Source organism: Taudactylus pleione, unplaced genomic scaffold (assembly GCF_031769625.1).
Source record: "Taudactylus pleione unplaced genomic scaffold, aTauple2 ptg000256l, whole genome shotgun sequence".
Taxonomy (NCBI): Eukaryota; Metazoa; Chordata; class Amphibia; order Anura; family Myobatrachidae; genus Taudactylus; species Taudactylus pleione.
In genome coordinates this window covers 16528134-16551545 of record NW_028284658.1, presented here as the reverse complement: position 1 = coordinate 16551545, position 23412 = coordinate 16528134, and the positions used below count along the sequence as shown (strand labels likewise).

General features: G+C 43.5%; 1 protein-coding gene across 1 annotated transcript in view; it reads right to left on the bottom strand.

Annotated features, from left to right (window-relative positions):
- Positions 1-23412, bottom strand: part of TRPC4AP (transient receptor potential cation channel subfamily C member 4 associated protein) — a 71011-nt gene that overhangs the window by 33562 nt on the left and 14037 nt on the right. Inside the window, exon 5 of the mRNA XM_088480697.1 lies at positions 19240-19295. Within this exon, the coding sequence (XP_088336823.1) occupies positions 19240-19295 (56 nt within the window). The remainder of the gene's footprint in view (positions 1-19239; positions 19296-23412) is intronic.

Here is a 23412-nt window from a genome sequence, read left to right as displayed (position 1 = left end):
AGTAGTGTTGTGCTGTGCTGCTGTTGTCCACTACTTCAAAGTCCATAGGGGCTGGCTGTGTTGTGCTGTGCTGCTGTTGTTAATAGGGGCTGTGTCCACTACTTCAAAGTCCATAGGGGCTGGCTGGACTGTGTTGTGCAGTCAGTTCTCCATAGGGGCTGTGTCCACTCCAAAGTCCTGTGCAGTGTCCCAGTCCTACAGGGGTGCTGTAGTGTTGTCCAGGGGGTGCTCTGTCCATCAGTGGTGCTCCCCCCAAGTGCTAAATAAATAATATTTTTTGTGTGTTTGTGAATTGTGTGCGCAGTAGCCGCACGTGCATCAACAAAGTAGTGCCAAGCGTGCGCCTGTGTCATAAGTAAAGGGCCGGCTGGCTTGACCGTTAAAGGGTGCTGTAACCCCCAAAGTACACTCCAAACCAAAAAAAAAATATTTTCTGTGTTTGTGAATTGTGTGCGCAGTAGCCGCACGTGCATCAACAAAAGGAGCAGCGCCAAGCGTGCGCCTGTGTCCCATAAGTAAAGAGCCGGCTGGCTCATTTCTTAAAGGCTGGTGTAACCCACAAAGTGCACTACTCTCCAGCAAAAATAAAAAAATATTTTCTGTGTTTAGCCGCACGTATATATCAAATCGATATAACATAAATGGAGGACCAAACTTTCTCCGATAAAAATAAAAAAAGAGAAAGATCAAGAACCACTTCCTCCTAGTGCTGAAGCTGCTGCCACTAGTCATGACATAGACGATAACATGCCATCAACGTAGTCTGCCAAGGCCGATGCCCAATGTCATAATAGAGGGAACATACAATCCCAAATGACAAAGTTCAGGAAAATGACCTTTAAAAAAACATTTAAATCAGCTGAAGAGAAACGTAAACTTGCCAATATGCCATTTACGACACGGAGTGGCAAGGAACGGCTAAGGTCGATCCCTAGTATGTTCATGACTAGTGGTTCAGCTTCACATGACGATGGAAGCCCTCCTCCCACTAAAAAAAATCAAAAGAGTTAAGCTGGCAAAAGCACAGCGAAGAACTGTGCTTTCTAAGAAGATATCACAAATCCCCAAGGAGAGTCCAAGTGTGGAGGTGGTTGCGATGCCTGACCTTCCCAGCACTGGACGGGAAGAGGTGGCTCTTTCCACCATTTGCACGCCCCCTGCAAGTGCTGAAAGGAGCACCCACAGTCCACTTGCTGATATGCAAATTGAAGATGTCAATGTTGAAGTACAACAGGATGAGGATACTGGTGTAGCTGGCGCTGAGGAGGAAGTTGGCGAGGAGGATTCTGATGGTGATGTGGTTTGTTTAAATCAGGCTCCGGGGGAGACAGTTGTTGTCCGTGGGATGAAAAAGCCCATCACGGTCATGCCTGGGCAGAAGACCAAACATTCCACCTATTTGGTCTGGCAATATTTCTATCCAAATCCGGACAACAACTGTCTTGCCATATGTACCTTATGTAAAGGTGGAATAAGTAGGGGTAGGGACGTTAACCACCTAGGAACATCCTCCCTTATACGGCACCTGCAGCGCGTTCATAATAAGTTACTGTCAAGTTCAGAAACTTTGGCTAAGACCGTAAGCAGTCCAGGGACACCTAAATCCCGTTGTCCTGTTGTATCCAAGCACCTGCAAACCACACCGTCAACTCCCTCCTCGTCAATTTCCTCCTTAGTCAGGATCGGAAGTAGTCCTGCAGGCCATGTCACTGGCATGACTGACTCTCCTATCGGGGATTCCTCCGGAGGATCCTGCATTGCTACGCCTCCTGCTGCCGCTGCTGCTGTTGCTGGGAGTCGTTCATCATCCCAGAGAGGAAGTAGGAACACCACTACTTTTACTAAACAATTGACCCTCCAACAGTCCTTAGCGAGGAGGATGAAGTACGACAGCAGTCATCCTGAAGCAAAACGTATAACTGAGGCCTTGACTGCTATGTTGGTGTTAGACGTGCGTCCGGTATCCGCCATTAGTGCAGTGGGATTTAGACAATTGATGGAGGTAGTGTGTCCCCGGTTCCAAATCCCGTCTAGATTCCACTTCACTAGGCAGGCGATACCGAGACTGTACAGAAACGTCAGAAAAAGTGTCCTCAGTGTCCTGAAAAATGCCGTTGTACCCAATGTCCACTTAACCACGGACATGTGGACAAGTGGAACAGGGCAGACTAAGGACTATATGACTGACAGCCCACTGGGTAGATGTATCACCTAACGCAGCAACAGCAGCAGCGTCACCAGTCGCAGCATCTCAGAAACGCCAGTTCGTTCCAAGGCAGGCTACGCTGTGTATTACCGGTTTCAGTAAGAGGCACACCGCCGACAACCTCTTAGAGAAACTGAGGGAAATCATCGCCCAGTGGCTTACCCCACTTAGACTCTCCTAGGGATTTGTGATATCTGACAACGCCACCAATATTGTGCGGGCATTACATCTGGGCAAATTCCAGCACGTCCCATGTTTTGCTCACACAATAAACTTGGTGGTGCAGAATTTTCTGAAAAGCGACAGGGGCGTGCAGGAGACGCTTTGGGTGGCCCGAAAAATTTCTGGCCACTTTCGCCATTCAGCGACTGCGTGCCGAAGACTGGAGCGCCAGCAAACACTCTTGAACCTGCCCCGCCATCACCTGAAGCAAGAGGTTGTGACGCGGTGGAACTCAACCCTCTATATGCTTCAGAGGATGGAGGAGCAACAAAAGGCCATTCAAGCCTATACATCCACCTATGACATAGGCAAAGGAGGGGGTATGCACCTGACTCAAGCGCAGTGGAGAATGATTTCCGTGTTGTGCAAAGTTCTCCAGCCCTTCGAACTTGCCACACGTGAAGTCAGTTCAGACACTGCCAGCTTGAGTCAGGTCATTCCCCTCATCAGGCTTTTGCAGAAGCAGCTGGAGAAAGTAAAGGAGGAGCTAAGACGGAGCGATTCCGCTCGGCATGTGGGACTTGTGGATGAAGCCCTTCATTCGCTTTGCCAGGATTCCAGGGTGGTCAATCTGTTGAAATCAGACCACTACATTTTGGCCACCGTGCTCGATCCTAGGTTTAAAGCCTATGTGGTGTCTCTCTTTCCGGCCGACAAGCCTGCAGAGGTGCAAAGACCTGCTGGTGAACACACTGTCAGCTGAAGCGGAACGTGACACGTCAACAGCTCCTTCTTCATTTTCTCCCGCAACTGGGGCTGCCAGGAAAAAACTTAGGTATCCTAAGCAACCCGCTGGCGGTGATGCAGGGCAGGCAGGACCAAGTTTGGACATCTGGTCCGGACTGAAGGACCTGGCAACAATTTCTGACATGTCTACTGTCACTGCATATGATACTGTCACCATTGACAGAATGGTGGAGGATTACATCGGTGACAGCATCCAAGTAGGCATGTCATTCAGTCCATACCTGTACTGGCAGGAAAAAGAGGCAATTTGGAGGCCCCTGTACAAACTGGCTCTATTTTACCTGAGTTGCCCCCCCTCCAGTGTGTACTCCGAAAGAGTGTTTAGTGCAGCCGGGAACCTGGTCAGCGAAAGGCGTAGGAGGTTGCTTCCACAGAATGTGGAGATGATGTTCATCAAAATGAATTATCAGCTCTTCCAGGGAGACCAGCCTCCAGAACGTACAGAGGGACTTGTGGTGGTGGATTCAAGTGGGGTCGAGTTAATACTTTGTGAGGATGAGGATGTACACACTGAAGAGGGTGAGGAATCGGTGGATGAGGAGGATGAGGATGAGATCTTGCCTCCGTAGAGCCAGTTTGTGCAGGGACAGATTAATTGCCAGCTTGTTTTGTGGGGGCCCAAACGAACCAATCATTTCAGCCACAGTTGTGTGGCAGACCCTGGCGCTGAAATTATTGGTTTGTTAAAGTGTGCATGTCCTGTTTATACAACATAAGGGTGGGTGGGAGGGCCCAAGGACAATTCCATCTTGCACCTTTTTTTTTTCTTTGCATTATGTACAGTTTGGGGCCTAGTTTTTCAAACTGCCATCCTGTCTGCCACTGCAGTATCACACCTAGATGGGTCACGTGTTTGTGCCGCCCACTCATGTCGCTTAGCATAGTCATCCAGCTACCTCGGTGCAACCTTTTGGACATAAAAACACTATTGTGAGGTGTGAGGTGTTCAGAATAGACTGGAAATGAAGGTTATTGAGGTTAATAATAGCATAGGAGCAGAAAAACCTACAAATTCTGTGATTTTAGCTGTTTTTATGCTTTTTTTCAAAAAAATACAGATCCAAAACACAAAACCCAGAACCCAAAACACGGAAGGGTGGTTTTGGCAAAACCAATCCAGATCCAAAACACGAAGAAAGATCCAGATCCAAAACACGAAAAGTGGCCGGTGCACACCCCTAATGCATATGTGAATGGAAAGAGTGATTACACAGAGAAATTTAGAAGTAATCTGTGCAGTTAAAAAGGTTAGACTACCCCCTCGAGAAACAGGACAGAGAGAGAGTGAGAAGGATAGAGAAAGTGTGAGACACTGCATTATAGGTTTACAGAATAAAATCTGAAAAATAACACACAAATATAGTAGAAATATTTATTGCGAGTTTAAAATGAATTTAAACATGGATTGCAAGCCTTGAAAAAGGTCTGTTTCTAGACCGAAACGTTGGAGTTATTTGAATGCAACCTGGAATGATTTGTTGCACTGAAGGGAAATAAACTCTTGAACACTGTTTTAATCTGGTGAGTGCCCTTGTGTCTATGCACTTTGGTATGTAGCACATATGAATGTATGAATATTTGGCTCAAGTCCAAAGAGGAGCACCCTAGAAAAAAGGACCTTCTAAGGTGTGAGTGCAGGACGTTAATGACAATATGAGATATGGTAAGAACGAACCTTTGTTATCTCTATTTCTACGAAGTCCATAGGGTTCCACAGGTTACCTTGGGTATAGGTGAGGACGTCAGGCATCGGGCACCATAGAGTTAAAGTTTTCAGCCTCCCAGGATGCACTAGGGTCCCCCTCCTACACCCCGCCCCCAAGCCAGGGCATCTCAGTTACGTACCAAGCCATAGGCCGGAGGAGGAGAAGGAAGAGAGAAAAAAGATCTGGACACACACAAGAATCACATTCTCACCAGAGGGAGACGGAAAAAACGGTGACCAGAGTAAAGCCCATCTGCCGCACAGGTGCGACCGTGCGGGAGTCCTGTGGAACCCTATGGACTTCGTAGAAATAGAGATAACAAAGGTAAGTTCTTACCATCTCTCATATTTTCTACATCAGGGTCCATAGGGTATCCACAGGATACCTTGGGGATGTCCCAAAGCAGTATCCTTTAAGGGTGGGGACGCTCCTGTGCTGAAAGGAGAATCCGCCGCCCGAAGGAAGCATCCTGAGAGGCAAAGGTGTCAAACGCATAATACGTCACAAAGGTATGGACAGAGGACCACGTGGCAGCCTTGCAGATCTGGACTGCAGAGGCACCACGTCGAGCTGCCCACGAAGGACCCACAGACCTAGTGGAATGAGCCCTCACAGAGGAAGGAACCGGAAGGCATTCATGAAGATATGCTTCTGAAATGGCCATACGAATCCAGCCTGCCAAAGTCTGCTTTGAAGTAGGCCAACCCTTTTTATGGAAGCCATAGAGGACAAACAAGGCGTCCGACTTCCTAAACGAAGAAGTGCGGTCAACATAAATCCTTAAGGCCCGCACAACATCCAAAGTGGCCTCACCCACGGAAAGGTCAGGTGAGTTAAAAGCCGGCACAACGATTTCCTTGTTGATGTGGAAACTCGAAACAACTTTGGGAAGGAAACCAGGACGAGTGCGCAGCACCGCCCTGTTCCTTTGAAAAATCAGAAAAGGGGGTCTACAGGAGAGAGCCCCTAAGTCAGAAACACGTCTGGCCGAAGCAATGGCCAGAAGGAAAATTGTTTTAGCTGTCAGCCATTTAAGGTCCACTGAGCCCAGTGGTTCAAATGGCGGTCCCTGGAGAGCCTCAGGACCACAGCTAAATACCAAGGCGCCACCGGTGGAACAAAAGGTGGCTGAATTCGGAGAATAACTTGCATAAAGGTGCGCACATCAGGGATTGCAGCAATCCTACGATGGAACCAGACGGACATGGCAGACACCTGTACCTTCAGAGAAGCAAGGCGAAGCCCATGGTCTAGTCCCGCCTGTAGAAAAGCCAATACTTTATACAGACGGAACTCCCGAGGTGCATAACCTCTTGGCCGACACCACTGGAAGAACGTATGCCACACACGATGGTATAGTCTTGCAGAAGAAGGCTTCCGAGCTCTTAGCATAGTGAGTACTACAGAGCTGGAAAACCCCCTGGACCTTAACATGGCCGTCTCAACAGCCACGCCATCAAAGACAGCCGAGTCAGGTCCGGGTGAAGACAAGGACCCTGTGACAGAAGGTCCGGTCGCAGCGGCAAACGCAGAGGACTGTCCACGGACAGACCCTGAAGGTCTGAGAACCAGTGCCGTCTGGGCCACGCGGGAGCTATCAACAGGAGCGTCCCTCCTTCCTGTTTGAATTTCCGGATTACACGTGGAAGAAGGGAAAAAACGGAGGAAAGAGATAAGCAAACCGGAACGTCCACTGGATGGACATAGCATCCACCAGAGACGCCTTTTCGTCTCTCGTGCGAGACCCGTACACCGGCAACTTGTTGTTGTGCCGTGACGCCATGAGGTTGATCTCTGGAAGACCCCACCTGTCCAGCAGAAGTTGAAAGACGTCATGGTGCAAAGACCATTCCCCCGGATGAATGTCCTGGCGACTGAGAAAGTCCGCCTCCCAGTTGAGAACTCCTGGGATGAATACTGCTGATATGGCCGGGAGATTGCGCTCCGCCCAGACCAGGATGCGGGACACCTCTACGAGTGCCGCCCGACTTCGGGTTCCTCCTTGCCGATTTACGTAGGCCACGGTGGTGGCGTTGTCAGACTGGACCTGCACGGGGTGAATTTGGAGAACCCGCTGTGCCCGCTGGAGAGCATTGAAAATGGCGCGGAGTTCCAAGATTTTTATCGGAAACTCCTTTTCCGCCTGAGTCCATCGGCCCTGGAACAAGTGTGGACCCGTGACAGCTCCCCAGCCCCGAAGGCTGGCGTCCGTTGTCAACAGGACCCAACTCGCCACCCAGAATGGACGACCCTTGTTGAGATGGGTCGTCTGCAACCATCAAGCTAGGGACAGGCGAACCTCCGGAGTGAGCACCATTGTCTGGGATTTTAGACTCTGAGGCAGTCCATTCCATTTGGACAGGATCAATTGCTGCAGAGGTCTGGAGTGAAACTGGGCATATTAGACCATGTTGAATACTGACACCATGGAGCCCAGTAACCTCATCGCCGAATGCAGAGACACCCGGCGATTCTGCAGACAACTGCGCACCCTCAACTGCAAGGCAGAGATCTTTTCCCCGTCACAAAGATCCTTTGCTGTCCGGAGTCCAATAATGCTCCGAGGTGCAGAATCCTCTGAGACGGGATCAGGGTGGACTTCTGCCAGTTTATCAACCAGCCGTGCCGTTGCAGTACCGAAATAGTCAGGTCCAAGTGGCGTAGAAGGAGCTCTGAAGATCCTGCTACCAACAGAAGGGCATCCAGGTACGGCAACATGCGGACTCCCTGTAGCAGCAGGGAAGCCGCCATGACCGCCATAACCTTGGTGAACACACGTGGTGCTGTCGCCAGACCAAAAGGTAACGCCCGGAACTGGAAGTGATCGTTGCGGATTGCAAACCTGAGGAACTGTTGATGGCGTAAAAGAATAGGGACATGCAGGTAAGCGTCCTGTATGTCCAACGACACCATGTAATCCCCAGGTTCCAGCACCAGAATGATGGACCGTAGGGTCTCCAATCGAAACCTCGGCACCCCGCAAGGACTTGTTGAGTGCTTTGAGGTTGAGGATCGGACGGTATGACTCATTGGGTTTCTGCACCAAAAACAGACTGGAATAGAAACCCTGGCCCCTCTGGGAGAAGGAATAGGCACTATAACTCCAGCCTGGAGTATAGTGTGCAAAACCTTCCGCAGTTCCATGGCTTTGTTCCGGTCTGATGGAAGACCCGTGGTGAAGAATCGGGGCGGGGGCCTGTGCCAGAAGGAGAGGGCATACCCGTGAGAAACCACCTCGTGAACCCAAGTGTCTGTCGTGGTAACCGACCAACACCGGGCGAACTGCAGCAGGCGGCCTACCACTTTGGGATCCCCCAAAGGGAGGCCCAGACCGCCAGGCCGCAGGCTTGTCATCTGGCTTAGGGGCCGGACGTCTGGTACTCCAGGCCTGTTTCTGGGGCTTGGCCGATTTTTTGGGGCCAGCCTGTCGGGGAAAAGACTGTGCCTTAGGCCTACCCTGGGCCCTGTAAGGCCGAAAGGACGACGTACCTGAACTGGAAGGAACCGCAGCAGACGGGAGACATGCCGATTTGGCTGCTGCCACTGTGGCTACAATTTTGTCCAGATCTGGACCAAAAAGGACTTCTCCATTAAAAGGCAAAGCTTCCAAGCCCTTCTTGGAATCAGCATCCGCCTTCCAAGTTCGCAACCATAAGGTGCGACGAGCAGCCACAGCTGCCGAAGAAATCCGAGAAGTCAGGGTACTGATATCCAAGGCCGCTTCATTGATATAAGTGGCCGAATCTCAGAGACTCCCCTTGTAACACGTCCGACAAATGCTGTACAGAACTTGTCAGTGAATTAACCCACGCAGGCTCCTGAGAGACCAGAGGAGGGGAAATAGGGAGACTGTGGGGTACCATCAATTGTCTCGGGAAACCCTGCATGGGTGACGACACCACTGACTACAGGTATGCCGGGGGACCCAGACTGCGATGCCGCCGATCATCAGCGTCCAGCAGCACTCACCATGCTTCCAGCAAAAGATGGCCACCGAGGAGCAGAGAGGAGGCCGGCCTGGGGGAGGAGCGCTGCCACAGGGCCAGTCAGCAGATGCAGAGAGGGCTGTGTGCAGCGGGGGAGGCGCCGGCTGTGTACAGGGAAGGCGCGCTCCCCTGGCATGCAATTAACCCCTGGGACGCTGCAGCGCTACCGCTCAGCCACGGTCCGCTGTCCCAGGGGGGTAGTGGAAGCGCAGGTTAGTTACCTGGCTCCACGCTGCAGCCAGTCCCCAGGGAGCCCCCTGCCTGGGGACTCTGGACCATGTACTCAGCAGGGACCCACCGCGGGACCCCGCTGCTTACCTGCTGCCCCCTTGAATCCGGCCATGGTCCCAAACATCGGGGGTCACTGCTAGCTGTGACCCCAGATGCTTACCAGCATCCCCGGATCAGTACCGGCATTCTGGTACCGGCGGGGGTGTAGGGAAGACAGCATGGACGTCAGCCTTGACTGTCCATGCTGTACTTCCAGATGGGCAGCCACAGCTGCTTGTGAAGAAACTTCAGGGGCTAATCTTAGCCCCCCTCTAAACAAGTGCATCCGACTCCGAGCCGTGCACCTACGAAACTGGGATGCCTTGGCTCGGGGGCGGGGTATAGGAGGGGGACCCTAGTGCATCCTGGGAGGCTGCAAACTTTAATCCTATGGTGCCCAATGCCTGACGTCATCACCTATACCAAAGGTATCCTGTGGATACCCTATGGACCCTGATGTAGAGAGAGATTACATATATATATATTATATATATATATATATATATATGACGGCACTCATGAGACTGGACAGCTACAAATAATGACCATGACACTAGTCGTAATGTATATCGACGTTTCAGGGACAACTCCCTTTTACCAAGTCTTGATAAAAGGGAGTTGTCCCTGAAACGTCGATTTACATTACGACTAGTGTCATGGTCATTATTTGTAGCTGTCCAGTCTCATGAGTGCCGTCTTTACATATCTGTATGTGGAATTCTTTGGAAAGGCACCGGAGTAGTTGCAGTTTATTTAGGAGTGCCGGTATTTTGGATCTATATATATATATATATATATATATATATATATATATATATATATATATAGACACACACACTATATATAGAGCAAAAGAGTAAGGCGCTCAATGAACCTTTACTTTTAGGTTCTGTGCCAGAACAAGCATAGCATAAAATATGCATAAAACACACTCCTTAATTAATGAGTGGCAGCGCTCTGCTGTGATATATGTATCAGTGAAATACACGTACATAAAATTAATAGATAAAAGAGCGCCTATTAGTGTAAAAATCAAAGTGCCAAACAGAGTGCATAGGAGTATGAGAGGATCCAGAATTTATCTTAAAACACGGATAGTATTCAGTCACATGACCATCAAGTTTTTTCGGTATATAAGAGAAAAAGCATAGCAATCTCACATAGCGTGTACCATAAATGTATGTCCAGTGGAGCAAACAATATTCACATAAGGAAAAAATGTTTAAACATTAGGAACATACTGGTCCCAAAATTACAGAAACTCCACAATAACTTAATACATAAGACATTTATTAAATCCGTAAATAGATCCAATGATCTCGGCGCTCATAAACCACACTATCACTGTGAAGCACCAATGTATGGTTCTTTAATTATAATTCAGCTGCATGTCTTTAACATGGGGCCTGTGAACATTCAATAAAACCTCACTATTAATTTAGAACCTCTAGATTGTGAAATGGCAGAACATATAGCAGCCAAGGCTCCGTTGGTTTAAAAAATAGTATTGCATTTAATCACATGTAAATTAAAACATATACACACACATACATATATATATATACATATATATACATATATATACATAAACACATATATACACACATACACGTATATATACATACATACACACACACACACATACATACATATATCTCATCCAATTTGCCGGCACTCAATCCAAATAGACGACCTGCTCCGATGCACAGAGAAATAAACCAGTAGACAGAAGAAACTGGCACACGGAGACGACAAATAATGTAAAAAACATCGTTTTTCAGTATTTGTCGTCTCCGTGTGCCAGTTTCTTCTGTATATATATATACACACACATACATACATACATATACACACACACACACACACATATATACACAGATATATATATATATATATATATATATATATATATATATATATATATCTATATCACAATACACTTCAATACACATTCAATAAAAGATTACCAGAAACAATTAGGGGCAATAACTCACCCGTTCAATGATCTAATAGTTAATTGATTGTAATCCTAACTTGATCATTACTACTATATCGCCAATGTCAGGATTAAAACAATGATGAATATTGATCTAAACACCATCTTAAAAAAAATATATATATATATTTCAGGAGAAAAAAAAAAAACTGTAGTATAAAAAATATATCACTTTGTTGCAGTGTTTAATTGGACCTATAAATTTCCAATGTGACGATATTTGGTACGGTTTAAAGTTCCACAACAATGTGTACCTTTTTAACTTGACAAGCTACAATGTCACAATTGTTATTGAACAAGAAGTACTGCGGACAACTGTTTCAAGAGTGTCCTAAATAAATACTACACCGAGTGGTGGATCTGGTCTCCAATAAAAATTTAAGCAGCAGCCGGAGCCAGGCTACGCTGCACCAGCAGTCTGTCTCCCGAGCCTGTCAGCTTAGTGTGCCGCAGTAGTGAGACCGGGGATGCATGCATGGGGCAAACTAAGCATATGTATAGCTAGCTACTAGATTGAGATTGCAGCCATATGTGTCTGATTTTCATGACATTTCTTGTGGCCTCTTGAAAAAAATGGACCCTATAATCATGTAGGGACTGTAAAAAAAAAAAAAAAAAAAATATATATATATATATATATATATATATATATATCCAGGAACAGTTTTTAACTATATTATTGGTAATATAAACTTCAAAAAAGAAAAGGATGTACTTAACAAGGTTAAAAACATCTAATTACGGTGTTGGAACGCAGGTGGAGCGCACGTCATATCCACCGCAAAGTATTGTGGGTAGAGGTAATCTGATAGTCTTTCAAGCCGCATTGAAATCTGGGTAAGTTGCGTCACTTCCACTGCATGGACTGGTTAAACGAGAGTTGCCAATCCCAAGCTCCATATGCATGCTCAGATGAATGGGGTAGACGGCAGCCATCTTGGAGTCCTTACAGTGGATACGCGGTGGTCATTTTCTCTGAGTCTTTTCTATAGGTCTTTATAGGTTGCCCTATTAATGATAATTCAATACATAATGGGCTACAACAAATATATATAGCTCATCACCAATAATTAGAAACATAAATGGATAAAAATATATAGTTACAAATGCATATTTATTCTAAGATTTACGATCCATGTGTGTCCTAAATAGATAAAATTTACAATCCATGTGTGTATGTGTGTGTGTGTGTGTATATCATGATAAAATAAGATTTAGAAGCAGGTATTGATGTAGATAAGACACTATAATGGCAATGATATAAAGAATAATAGAGAAGGGATAAGAGAAAACGCTTAATACAATGTCCTTTGAATAATTCATAAATCTACAGAAATGGAGCAATTTCAAAGCTTTCGTTAAAGCCTAGGGGGTTATAAAGTCTGTAACTCAAAAATCGAGAACATCTCTCTCCGACAGTTTGTTCAGGATCTCTCCCCCTCTTAGCGCCAGGTTTCACAAGTTCTATAGCTTTGAAGGTGATATCATCAGAGTTAGCATTATGCATCTCTAGAAAGCGTTTGGAAACTGCATGTGTTTTGATCTTATTTTTAATGTTGCGAATGTGTCATTGTATCCGTAATGTCAAAGTCCTTTTGGTTTTTCCTACATACTTTAGACCGCAGGAACATTCCAGCAGGCTTATGGCCATTGTGGAATTGCAATTAATGTAGTCTTATTACATATTCCTTAGTATTATTGTAGTTCGGGAATTTTCTTCTATTAGGATGGACAAATCTGCACATATTGCAGTTACCACACGTATAGCACCCTTTACACTTGAGATTAGTTTGCAGAGGTGGAGTGGTAATTTTCAGAAAGCTGAGTGCAAGGATTTCCTTCAAATTCCTAGTTTTTCTATAAACAATCTGGGGTTGTGGCGGAAGAATTTCTTTCAATATTGGATCCATAGTGAGTATGTTCCAGTGTTTCTTCAATTGAAGGTGGCGATAAATGTGGTGGTCATTCTTGAATTCTCCTTTTTCTGTACTAGCGTCTCGGTTCTTGGAGTTTTGTTTGTTCTCACTAGTGATTTACAAATGATCTCTTCCGGATAATCCTTTTCCTTGAACCTTTCTGCATAAATCTTTAGTTGTTCTTCTTCACAATCTTGTTGTGAGCTACAGTTGCGTTACAGGGTGGAATTGGGAGTGTGGAATATTAGTCTTTTCATTTTTTATCATGGCAGCTTTTGAAATGCAGATAACGGTTGGTGTTGACTTTCTTGATATGGTTACAGGTGGTGATGACATCTTTGCTTCCAATTAGAACTAGATCTAGAAACTCTACCTTTTCTTTATCCATTTGATAGGTAATTGTTTGTAGAGATTAAATCAAAGAATTCTAGAAATTGGGCTTCACTCCCATCCCATATGATTAAAATATCTTCTATACATCTTTTATAGTGTTTGACGTTCTTTATTCTGGAAATCCATTTTTAGATTTTCCCAACTTCCCATGAAAAAGGTTCTCAAAACTTGGTGCAAAAATTGTGCCCATTGCAGTGCAATGTTTGTAAATAAAAACCATTCTGGAATTGAATATAATTGTTACTTAAAATTAACCTAATAAAAACACAATTTGCTCTTTTATGGATCAGTCAGGTGTTGGTCTCTATCCAGAAATTTTCTACATTCTTCAATACCGTTCTCGTATTTAATACACGTAGAGAGGCTTTGAACATCTATTGTAATCCAAAAGGTACGTGTCTTTCTAGTTTAAATCTGAAATAATCCCCAAGACACTACTGGTGTCCTTTAGTTAAGAGGGTAATGCACAAACATATTTTTGTAAAAATATATCAATATATACAGACATAAGTGAAGTAAGAGTCTATCCCGGCGATTATAGGCCTGCCCGGTGGATCTACCAAAGATTTAAGAATCTTTGGTAGATAAAAGATCGGTGTATTTGGAGTCGACAAGCAAATATTGATATTCATCCTTTTCTAGTGTCCGATTATGCAGGTAATGTACCAATAATCCTTTTAATTCCTCCTTAATTCCTATACCTAATGTTTTAAAATGTTTTCCTTATGTGAATATTGTTTGCTCCACTGGACATACATTTATGGTACACACTATGTGAGATTGCCATTTTTTTTTTCTTATATATAACAAACTTTATGGTCATGTGACTGAAGACTATCCCCATTTTAAGATACGTTCTGGATCCTCTCATACTCCTATGCACTCTGTTTGGCACTTTATGATTGTCTTTTACACTATTAGATAACATATTATACACACATTCACATTTATGTTGCTTTGTCCAACATTTACTAGTTTACTTACTGTAATAAAGCAAAATAATTTTTACAAAATTGTTTCTCTTTATTTCGGTTAGATTATCACAGAAAACCTTAATTCTGATGGGACTCATTAATTCTGAAATGATCAGGTAGGACCCCAGGACACATTTTTTTGCTCAGCGCAATCACTGGCAATATACACTCCTTTTACTTTCCTCCCACATCACTGCTTGTCCACTTAACCTGATCCCATAACAATCAAATTAGTTGTCCACCACAGAGTGGTTTTCTCCTGTGCTCGTTGCCTTAAAATCTGTAACCTCTCTCTCCCACTATTATCTTTCAATTACCGTATATACTCGAGTATAAGTCGACCCGAATATAAGCCGAGGTACCTACTTTTACCCCAAAAAACTGGGAAAACTTACTGACTCGAATATAAGCCTATTGTGGGAAATGGCAGCAGCTGGTAGTGCCCCCAGTAGTAATTCCCCCTGGTTGTGACCCCAGTAGTAATCCCTCCTGGTAGTGCCCCCAGTGGTAATCCCCCCTTTCAGTGCCTCCAGTAGTAATCCCCCCCTGGTAGTACCCCCAGTAGTAATCCCCCCTTTTAGTGCCCCCTGTAGTAATCCCCCACTGGTAGTGCCCCCTGTAGTAATCCTCCCCTGGTAGTTCCCCCAGTGGTAATCCCCCCTTTTAGTGCCCCCTGTAGTAATCCCCCCCTGTAGTAATCCCCCCCTGGTAGTGCCCCCTGTAGTAATCCCCCCCTTGTAGTTCCCCCAGTGGTAATCCCCCCTTTTAGTGCCCCCTGTAGTAATCGCCCCCTGATAATGCCCCTTGGTAGTGCCCCCTGTAGTAATCGCCCCCTGGTAGTGCCCCCTGTAGTCCCCCCCCCCCAGCAGAGAGAGACGTGAAAAGAATAAAAAAAAAATAAACACTTACCTTAAACTCCCGCTCCTGGTCCTGCCGCTGTCCGCTCCTCCGGCCGCTTTGCATGGGAGAGACGTTGTCATGACGACGTGTCTCCCATCACCCACTGCGGGAGCCGGAAGATGGCTCCCGCAGTGGGAGCAGCAGCAGCCGCTGAGAGTTACACCAAACACGCAGCTGCCGGCTCCGGCGGCAGTGTGTTTGGCAGTGTGTAGCGCTGACCGAACTCCGTGCGGTCAGCGCTACACTTGACTCGAGTATAAGCCGAGGGGGTACTTTTTCAGCACATTTTTTGTGCTGAAAAACTCGGCTTATACTCGAGTATATACGGTAATACTGAAGTCAGTGGCAAACGCAGGATTTCTAGAGGGGGATTTCCTAATGCTTGATTTTACGTGTGGCCAGTCCATGAAGAGGGCATAATTAGCACTTATTCAGCTTTAATATGCATCATACAAAGTGTTTTGAAGTTTTGAGTGTCATAATTGCAGGATATACAGGACCAACATTCACAGTATGCCCTTAGATGGGGCAGTAGGGCCATCCTGCCTGAGCTGAATGTTTTTGTTTCAGATGTGGACACCATTCCAGAGTATGGGAGCAAGACCGGAAGTCTGGGGGAGCAGCAGAAGAATCTAGCACCAGCCCTTGACATATATGTACATATCGTTCTCTTTATGCAATGGATAGTGTATTATATGGTATTAATAATTAACCCTATTGATGGTCTATAGCAGTGCATGTTTTCTAGATCACCTAGTTTATGCACAGGTGTATTGCTGGCTGACACTTTTTAAAAGATCCACAGGTGGTGCTAATTATTTAATTTGAGATACTGAGAAGAACACGCATTAGTTATTATATTACTATTTCTATTGTGGTCATGATGTGGGCTAGGGAGGGGGATTTCCAGGCAACCGGACCTCCCCCTGCGTTTGCCTATGGAAGTATGTGGTTATTACCCACAGCCTGCTCAGATTTATAATAATAAAAATAAAAAAAAAACAAACACATAACACACACTACCTCTCTTATATGAACTTCCTAAGATGCACTTCCATACCCCTTCAAGCTTCTGAGAGGCATGCCAATACTCCGACCTATTAGACACTCAACATTCAGGTTTTTGATAAATGCCTAACACCTCACTAGGCTATTCTACCCAATTACTAACCCACTATGCTCAGCTCACGCAAAACTAAAGCTGCATACACACACAATGTTTTGAACGATTATCGTTAAACGATATCATTTAACGATAATCGTTTGAAAAAATCGTTCACTTTCTGAGTCAAACGATGAACAATTATTGTTCATGCGCGTTCACGTTTGTAGTTCAGTCAGACTTGTCAACTCAACAATTTTCATTAAGTTAATATGCAAAAATCGTTTGTAGTTCATAGAAATCGTTCATTACATTTAAATGAACATAGTAAATGAACAACTTTAGTAAACAATTTTAGTTCATTTTTTCAAGGTAGAAAATCGTTTACTAAAATCGTTCATTAACTCAATCGTTGTGTGTGTATGCACCTTTACATTTATATTGCTTCTATACACAACCCACCAAACCAACATTGCTCTGTGACTGGATTATATAAGTCCACTAAACACTTTTACCCATTACAATTTGGCTGGACACAAATGCAGTTTGTCTCTTAACTTTATGTATCAAATTCCTAAAATTCCGATAGGATTGTAATCTTGGGGCAGGACCTTCTTTTCACTGTCTGTTACCACCCAGTCTTGTTTGCTTTGTATTTTTGTTTAATTACATAGCACTGGATAATATGCTGGAGCTATAGACATACATTTTAATACATAAAAATTCAGATAGCTGCTGCAAAGTGCTCCCTCATACATGAGCTTCAGAACCTTCATCAGGAACGGAACCACTTAACTAAGTGTCTGATTTCTTATTACACTTACTATACTGCTCTGTGTTTATATACAAAACAAGTATGAATAAACAGCTGGCGCTGGACTAATTATCTACCTTGGCAATCTGCAGCCTCTAGAATGGGGTATTTACCAATCCCCAAAAAAGAACTAAATAAATATAGAAAATAGAGGCGCTGATTGTCCAAACAAATTTATTTAAAAACACAATTTTTAGATTGCAGCTACTAAATTATCATTGCTGGCCGGCACAAATCAGATCATATAATCCACATAAAATTACAAACTTTATATGGTTACATAGATAATACACATTTTATATATTGAGTATAACACTAAGCCTCAATATATCATTTAATTAATCTGTTAATAGAACAGTTTAACAACACTATTAAAAACCGGATATTGCTCATCAAAACAGGTACAGACTGTGGATTCTTTTTCTGCTAGCTTGCTACAAACTTGCAAATTACATTTAAACTGCAACACTGTTGAATTTTTTTCTGCTATTTCTTGTTACAACCTAATTAAGAACTGACCAGCTGGAGCAACACTGTTTGTGGCATATGGGAAAAGTCATTTCTTCAAATGGACACATAATAGAATAGTTTTACTATTAAATACATTTCTGTCAGTATTACAACTTGATGAAAAAGTATACTAAGAAGAGATTAAACTGCCTATTTTCTAAGTACTAGTCAGCAATATAGTTATATTATACGGTTCTTAAAAACACCAGTGTCATATATAGAGCTGAACCTGTTTGATGAGTGATATCAGTTTTTTAATAGCTTTGTTAAACTGTTCTATGAACAGAGATTAATTAAATGATATATTGAGGCTTAGGGCCGTATTCAATTAGCGGCGAAAAGTCAGAATACGCGGAAAAGTATCGTGGATGACGTTATTTCGCCAGGCAGAAACTTTCCGCCATATTCAAATTGCAAACACTTTTCGCAAACGCAATGTAATAGGCGAAAAAGATTTGCCTATGAATAGGTGGTGAAAAGTTCATTTATTTATTTGGGATTTGGGGGGTGCAAAGGTGGGGAAACCACCCAGAACCCTTACGACAGACCCCCAATGGATAACTGTCAAAAAAAAAGTGATGAACACCCCAAAACAGTACTCTCGTTTTGGGGGCGAAAAAGTTCAATGTTGGGGGACAAGCATAAAAACCTAGCTAAAGAGACTTTAGGGGGGTCTGCAAGTATGGGGGAGATGTTTTTTTTTTATTGCAGGTGCTTGTAGTTGGGTGGGTTTTCACAATTTTTTAAACTTCACTTTAGAGCAGTAGTTCTCAAACTCGGTCCTCAGGACCCCACACAGTTCACATTTTCCAGGTCACCCAGCAGGTGCACAGGTGTATTCATTACTCACTGACACATTTTAAAAGATCCACAAGTGGAGCTAATAATATCACTTTGATTCTGTGAGGAGACCTGGAAAACATGCACTGTTTGGGGTCCTGAGAACCTGTGCTTTAGAGACTTTAAAATATGCCTGCAGACATTTCATGTACCCCAAATTTAACAGGACTACGTATTTTTACCAGAAAATACTGCTTAACGCCACTCATCCCCACTTTTGCAAAGACGCTAATCAGCAGCTATTGATACAACTTAAATAACCCAAATAGCTTTATTGGGGCTATTCGGGGACAATCAGCGCCTCCATTTTCTAAATTTATTTATATCTTTGTTTATATCACTGCTTTCCAAGGGTTTCATGGAAAATGTGCATGTATAAATAAGAGTGGCATGCAAACACTTTATAAAGATAACTGTGGTGGTCACAAATACAGATAGCTACAAGGTGGCACATTGGTTGGCATTGATTAAATAGTCTCTGTACAGCGCTGGATATTACGTCTGGCCCTGCAATAATAATAATAATAATAACTTCCTCTACTACCTTGTGGGCAGATTTACAAAACAAACAGAAATCAATTATTTTCTACAAGTTATGCTTGCATAGTGAATTACATAGTGAAAAACAGAAAAAAAAACAAAAACAAAGATCCTTACACATATGCAGGTGTTGTACAGGATGCTCAAGCAATCTTTGATCAACTCATCGCTGACTGCAATAGAACAGGAACGGTTAGGAAATCGCTTATGAAAAGATACAATACAGTATATGCAATAGGTGCAGCACAGGTGGGCACAGACACTGATATAGTACAAAAAGATGTTTGAGGGTGTAAGGTGGCAGAGGTAAAAGAATTTGTACAACAAAGATTAAACCAACCATTCATTTCTTTAATTGGAACTTCCTGGAATTGGAACACTTTGGAACCTTTAATTGGAACACTCAGTAAACTTATTTAAATATATTGCATGTTAAATTTAACTTTCTTTTCGCTCTGAATATACAGAGGTAGTTAAACAGATGTATAAATAGAATTATTAAGGAGTATACAGTTAATTAGGTGTGAGGTAAATAGTAGAATCTGTGAATGAATTCTGGTGGTGCAGTTGGAATCAGCTCTAACGTGCTAAATGGCAGTGATCATGTGTGAGATACATTTTCACTCTAGGTGGTTATAAGCCAGTCATTCTATCAATTACTCGTAAAGATGGCGTTACTTGGAGGAACAAAGTAAATAGCACAGAAATAAATATATATATATATATACACACACATATATATACATATATATACACACACACAAAAATCAGGCAAGAGCCAGCACATCCTATATGTTGTAAAAGGCTTATTTATCAAGCATTAAAACCAATATCCAAACAGTGACAACATATAAAAAATTGCACATCCATTGCAGAACAATATTAAGGAGACTAGATCATAATGAGCGGCATATAACATTTTCGGCAAAAAAAAAAAAAAAAAGGACATATGGCCCTAGCAGAGTTGCATAGGACCTGACTGCTCACTCATGCCAAGCATATCATGCTGCATGGCTTATTGTGCCTAGATGAGCAAGGACACATCTGTATGTACACACACAGAGATACATAGATATCTATCCAGAGAAACCCGGCACTTACCAGCTCCGCTGCCCTCCTAGGGGGTATCGCTCCCCCATAGATAATCCACAGTCTAAAGACTTCAGAATAGGGTGAAAAAAGACCCCCCTCCGGGATAACTTTAATGTGACATACAGGTCAACGTTTCAGGGACCATATCCCCTTTCTCAAGACAACATAATTTCAATTATGTGGTTTTGAGAAAGGGGATACAGTCCCCAAAACGTTGACCTGTATGTCACATTAAAGTTGCCCCAGAGGGGGGGGGTCTTTTTTCACCCTACTCTGAAGTCTCTGAGTGCCACCTCTTTAGACTGTGGATTATATAGATATAGATAGATAGATATCTATCTATATATATTATCTCACACACACAAATAATAATGGAAGGTGCAATGAGTCCACCTGCTGGTGTTAATGTTCATAATAGAAGTGGCTTTGAACTATTACTAAGTCAGTTCCTTATCCTTTAAACACCAATTGAAAGTAGCAAAAGCACCAGTATCCTTAAAGTTCATGACGGCAGCTCCCCCGTAAAATATCCCTGAAGCTATCCCTGAACACCACGGATAACAATCTGTTAAAGAAAAATATACTGGGGGCACTGCATAGTCAATAAAACCTTTAATAATTCACAATAAAACCACAATCCCTGTCAAGTAATATTCTTAACAGTAAATTCAAAACCAGAATATCCCCAGATTGATGAAACAGTGTTAGATCTGTCCTGACACAGAGAATCACTGCAGCCAAACTGTAAGACAGGGAAACGTCGGCTTTGGGACCAGAGAGCACAATCTGAATGATCGCTATGCTATGAACGAATGCGTTTCGTCACAGACCGTGAGAGTGCTGGCCTTAGTGACGTGACGATCCGCTACAAAAACAGTGCCGCTAATTAATCACAGCCTCACCGGTAGTATATACTGATTTATACGTCAATTTATCAAATAGCTCCACTACTAGGCTGATAATGCATATTAATATAAATAAGCCAATATGTTAGGGATATTTATTCCTCACTATATAATCTTCTTATTAATTCATCAGCCTTAATGGATAGATCTCCGATTAACAGACATCACATACAAATACACAAAAGTTTTTACAATATTAGCTAAAATAATCTATATAAAACATTGTTACGTACATCTAGATCATAAAATGTGTCTTGTTTTATAATCTTATTCACATGCAGTATTCTGACCTGATGAAACTAACACACTGCAAATAGCCATTTCTCTGGGAACAGAGCTCAACAGACTGACTGCTAAATAGGAGTCAGAACTACCAATTCGATACATTTCATATATTAATTTTTCAGATAACATGCAGTAATAATTTATGCACATAACCTGTTTAGCTCTGTTTTGAGCAATGGCTATCTGCTGCAAAGGTGTCAGTTCAGCCAATTCAGTATACAATTTCCTGTAGGAACGATTTCTAAAAAAGCATGTTTTAGTGTCGTATTCAATTAGCGGCGAAAAGCCGTTATTTGCGTAAAAGTTTCGCCGGTGACGTCATTTCGCCAGCAGAAACTTACCCCCGTATTCAATTGTTGCGACTTTTTGCTGGTGCGAAAACGCAATGCAATGTACCCGGCGGAAAAGTTTCACCCATGAATAGTGGGCGGAAATAAGTGCAGAGTTGCGGAGTTCGGGTGCAAAGGTGGGGAAACCACCCTGCACTCTTAGAACAGGTCCCCAAAGGTAAACTGAGTAAAAGCAATACAAAAACAGAATTCAAGAACACCCCAAAAAGCGACTTTGAAAAAGGGGCGAAAAAGCTCAAAGTCGGGGTACAAACTTAAAAACTAGCGAAATAGACTTCGGGGGTGGGGGAGGTGTTTTTTTGATTGTAGGTGCATGTTGAAGGTGCGTTTTTAACGCTTTTTAAGACCTCACTTTGGCAATTTTAAACCATACTTGGACCCATTTTCATGTACCCCAAATTTGCAGGGACTACTTATTTTTGCCAAAAAGAACTGCAAAATTCTATTCTTCACCACTTGTGCAAAGACGCAATATCGCACCAATTGAGAGCATTTAAGCACCCCAAATACCTCCAACAGGGCTATTCGGGGGTATCCATAGTGATCCCCCATGTCAGTGCATCTTTTGGGGGTGTGTCAGGCAGATTTCCCCAGTATCTGCCAGGATTTTCTGCCTGTTTTGAGTTTCGCCGGGACGCATTTTCGCGTCCTTTGGAAATGAATATGGTGATAAGCGGTGACGCGCGTGATACTATTTCACATGCAAAACCAGCGATGTCGGCGAAAAGTCCGGCATGCGAAAAGTATGTGACTTAGCTTCTAATTGAATATGCCCCAAAGTGTTAAAAACACATTAAATTATATGCATTAGTAAGCGATTATCTAGACCGCTAGCTAGACCGACAGCTAGATAGACAGACAGATTGAACAGGCTCCCTGGGTCAAAGTCTGACTGGCGCACTCCGCCATGAGGTCCGGCCAGGACCCCAAACACTCCATTAGGCATCCCAGAGCAACCGCCACCCCTGTGAAGTTTTCATCCAAATCCATCTACTGGAAGGTGCAGAACAGTTTCCCTGGGTCAAAATTCTGCCCAGCATACACCAACGGGAGGTACGACAAGGACCTCAACCCCCTAGTATGTTTTCTGGGATCCAATGTTACCACTCTGAAGTTTTTATCCAAATCGATCCAGTGGAAGCTTCAGAACAGGCTCCCCGGGTTCAAAGTTCTTCACGCTTGGTGAGGGATTTAACCCCATCACTTCCTCTCTTATCCAATTCCAAAAATTCAATAGCTTTAAACTGAAGAACATCAGGATTACTATTATGTTGTTGTGCAAAAGGTCTTGGCAGGCAATAATTAGTAACCTTATTTTTAATATTTCAATAATGAGAGCATAATAATAAGGATAGCAGTATTTAAAAGGTAATGGTAGGTGATGTCACCGTACTGTGACGTCTTGGAAATGCCCAGACTTGCATCAGTTATAAACTGACATCTTGCGAGTCAGTTTGAACACCGGCTAGGCTGCTCATCAGAGTTCGAAACGGGCATAATAGTGGGTGCCAAATGGATGGGTTATGCCATTTCCGAAGTTGTGCGGCTATTCAATATACCTCAATGTATGGTGTCATGTGTGTACCGGGTATATACCTCATGGAAGGCATAACCACCCACTGCGCAGTGGCCAACCACGGGTGATTAATGATTATGAC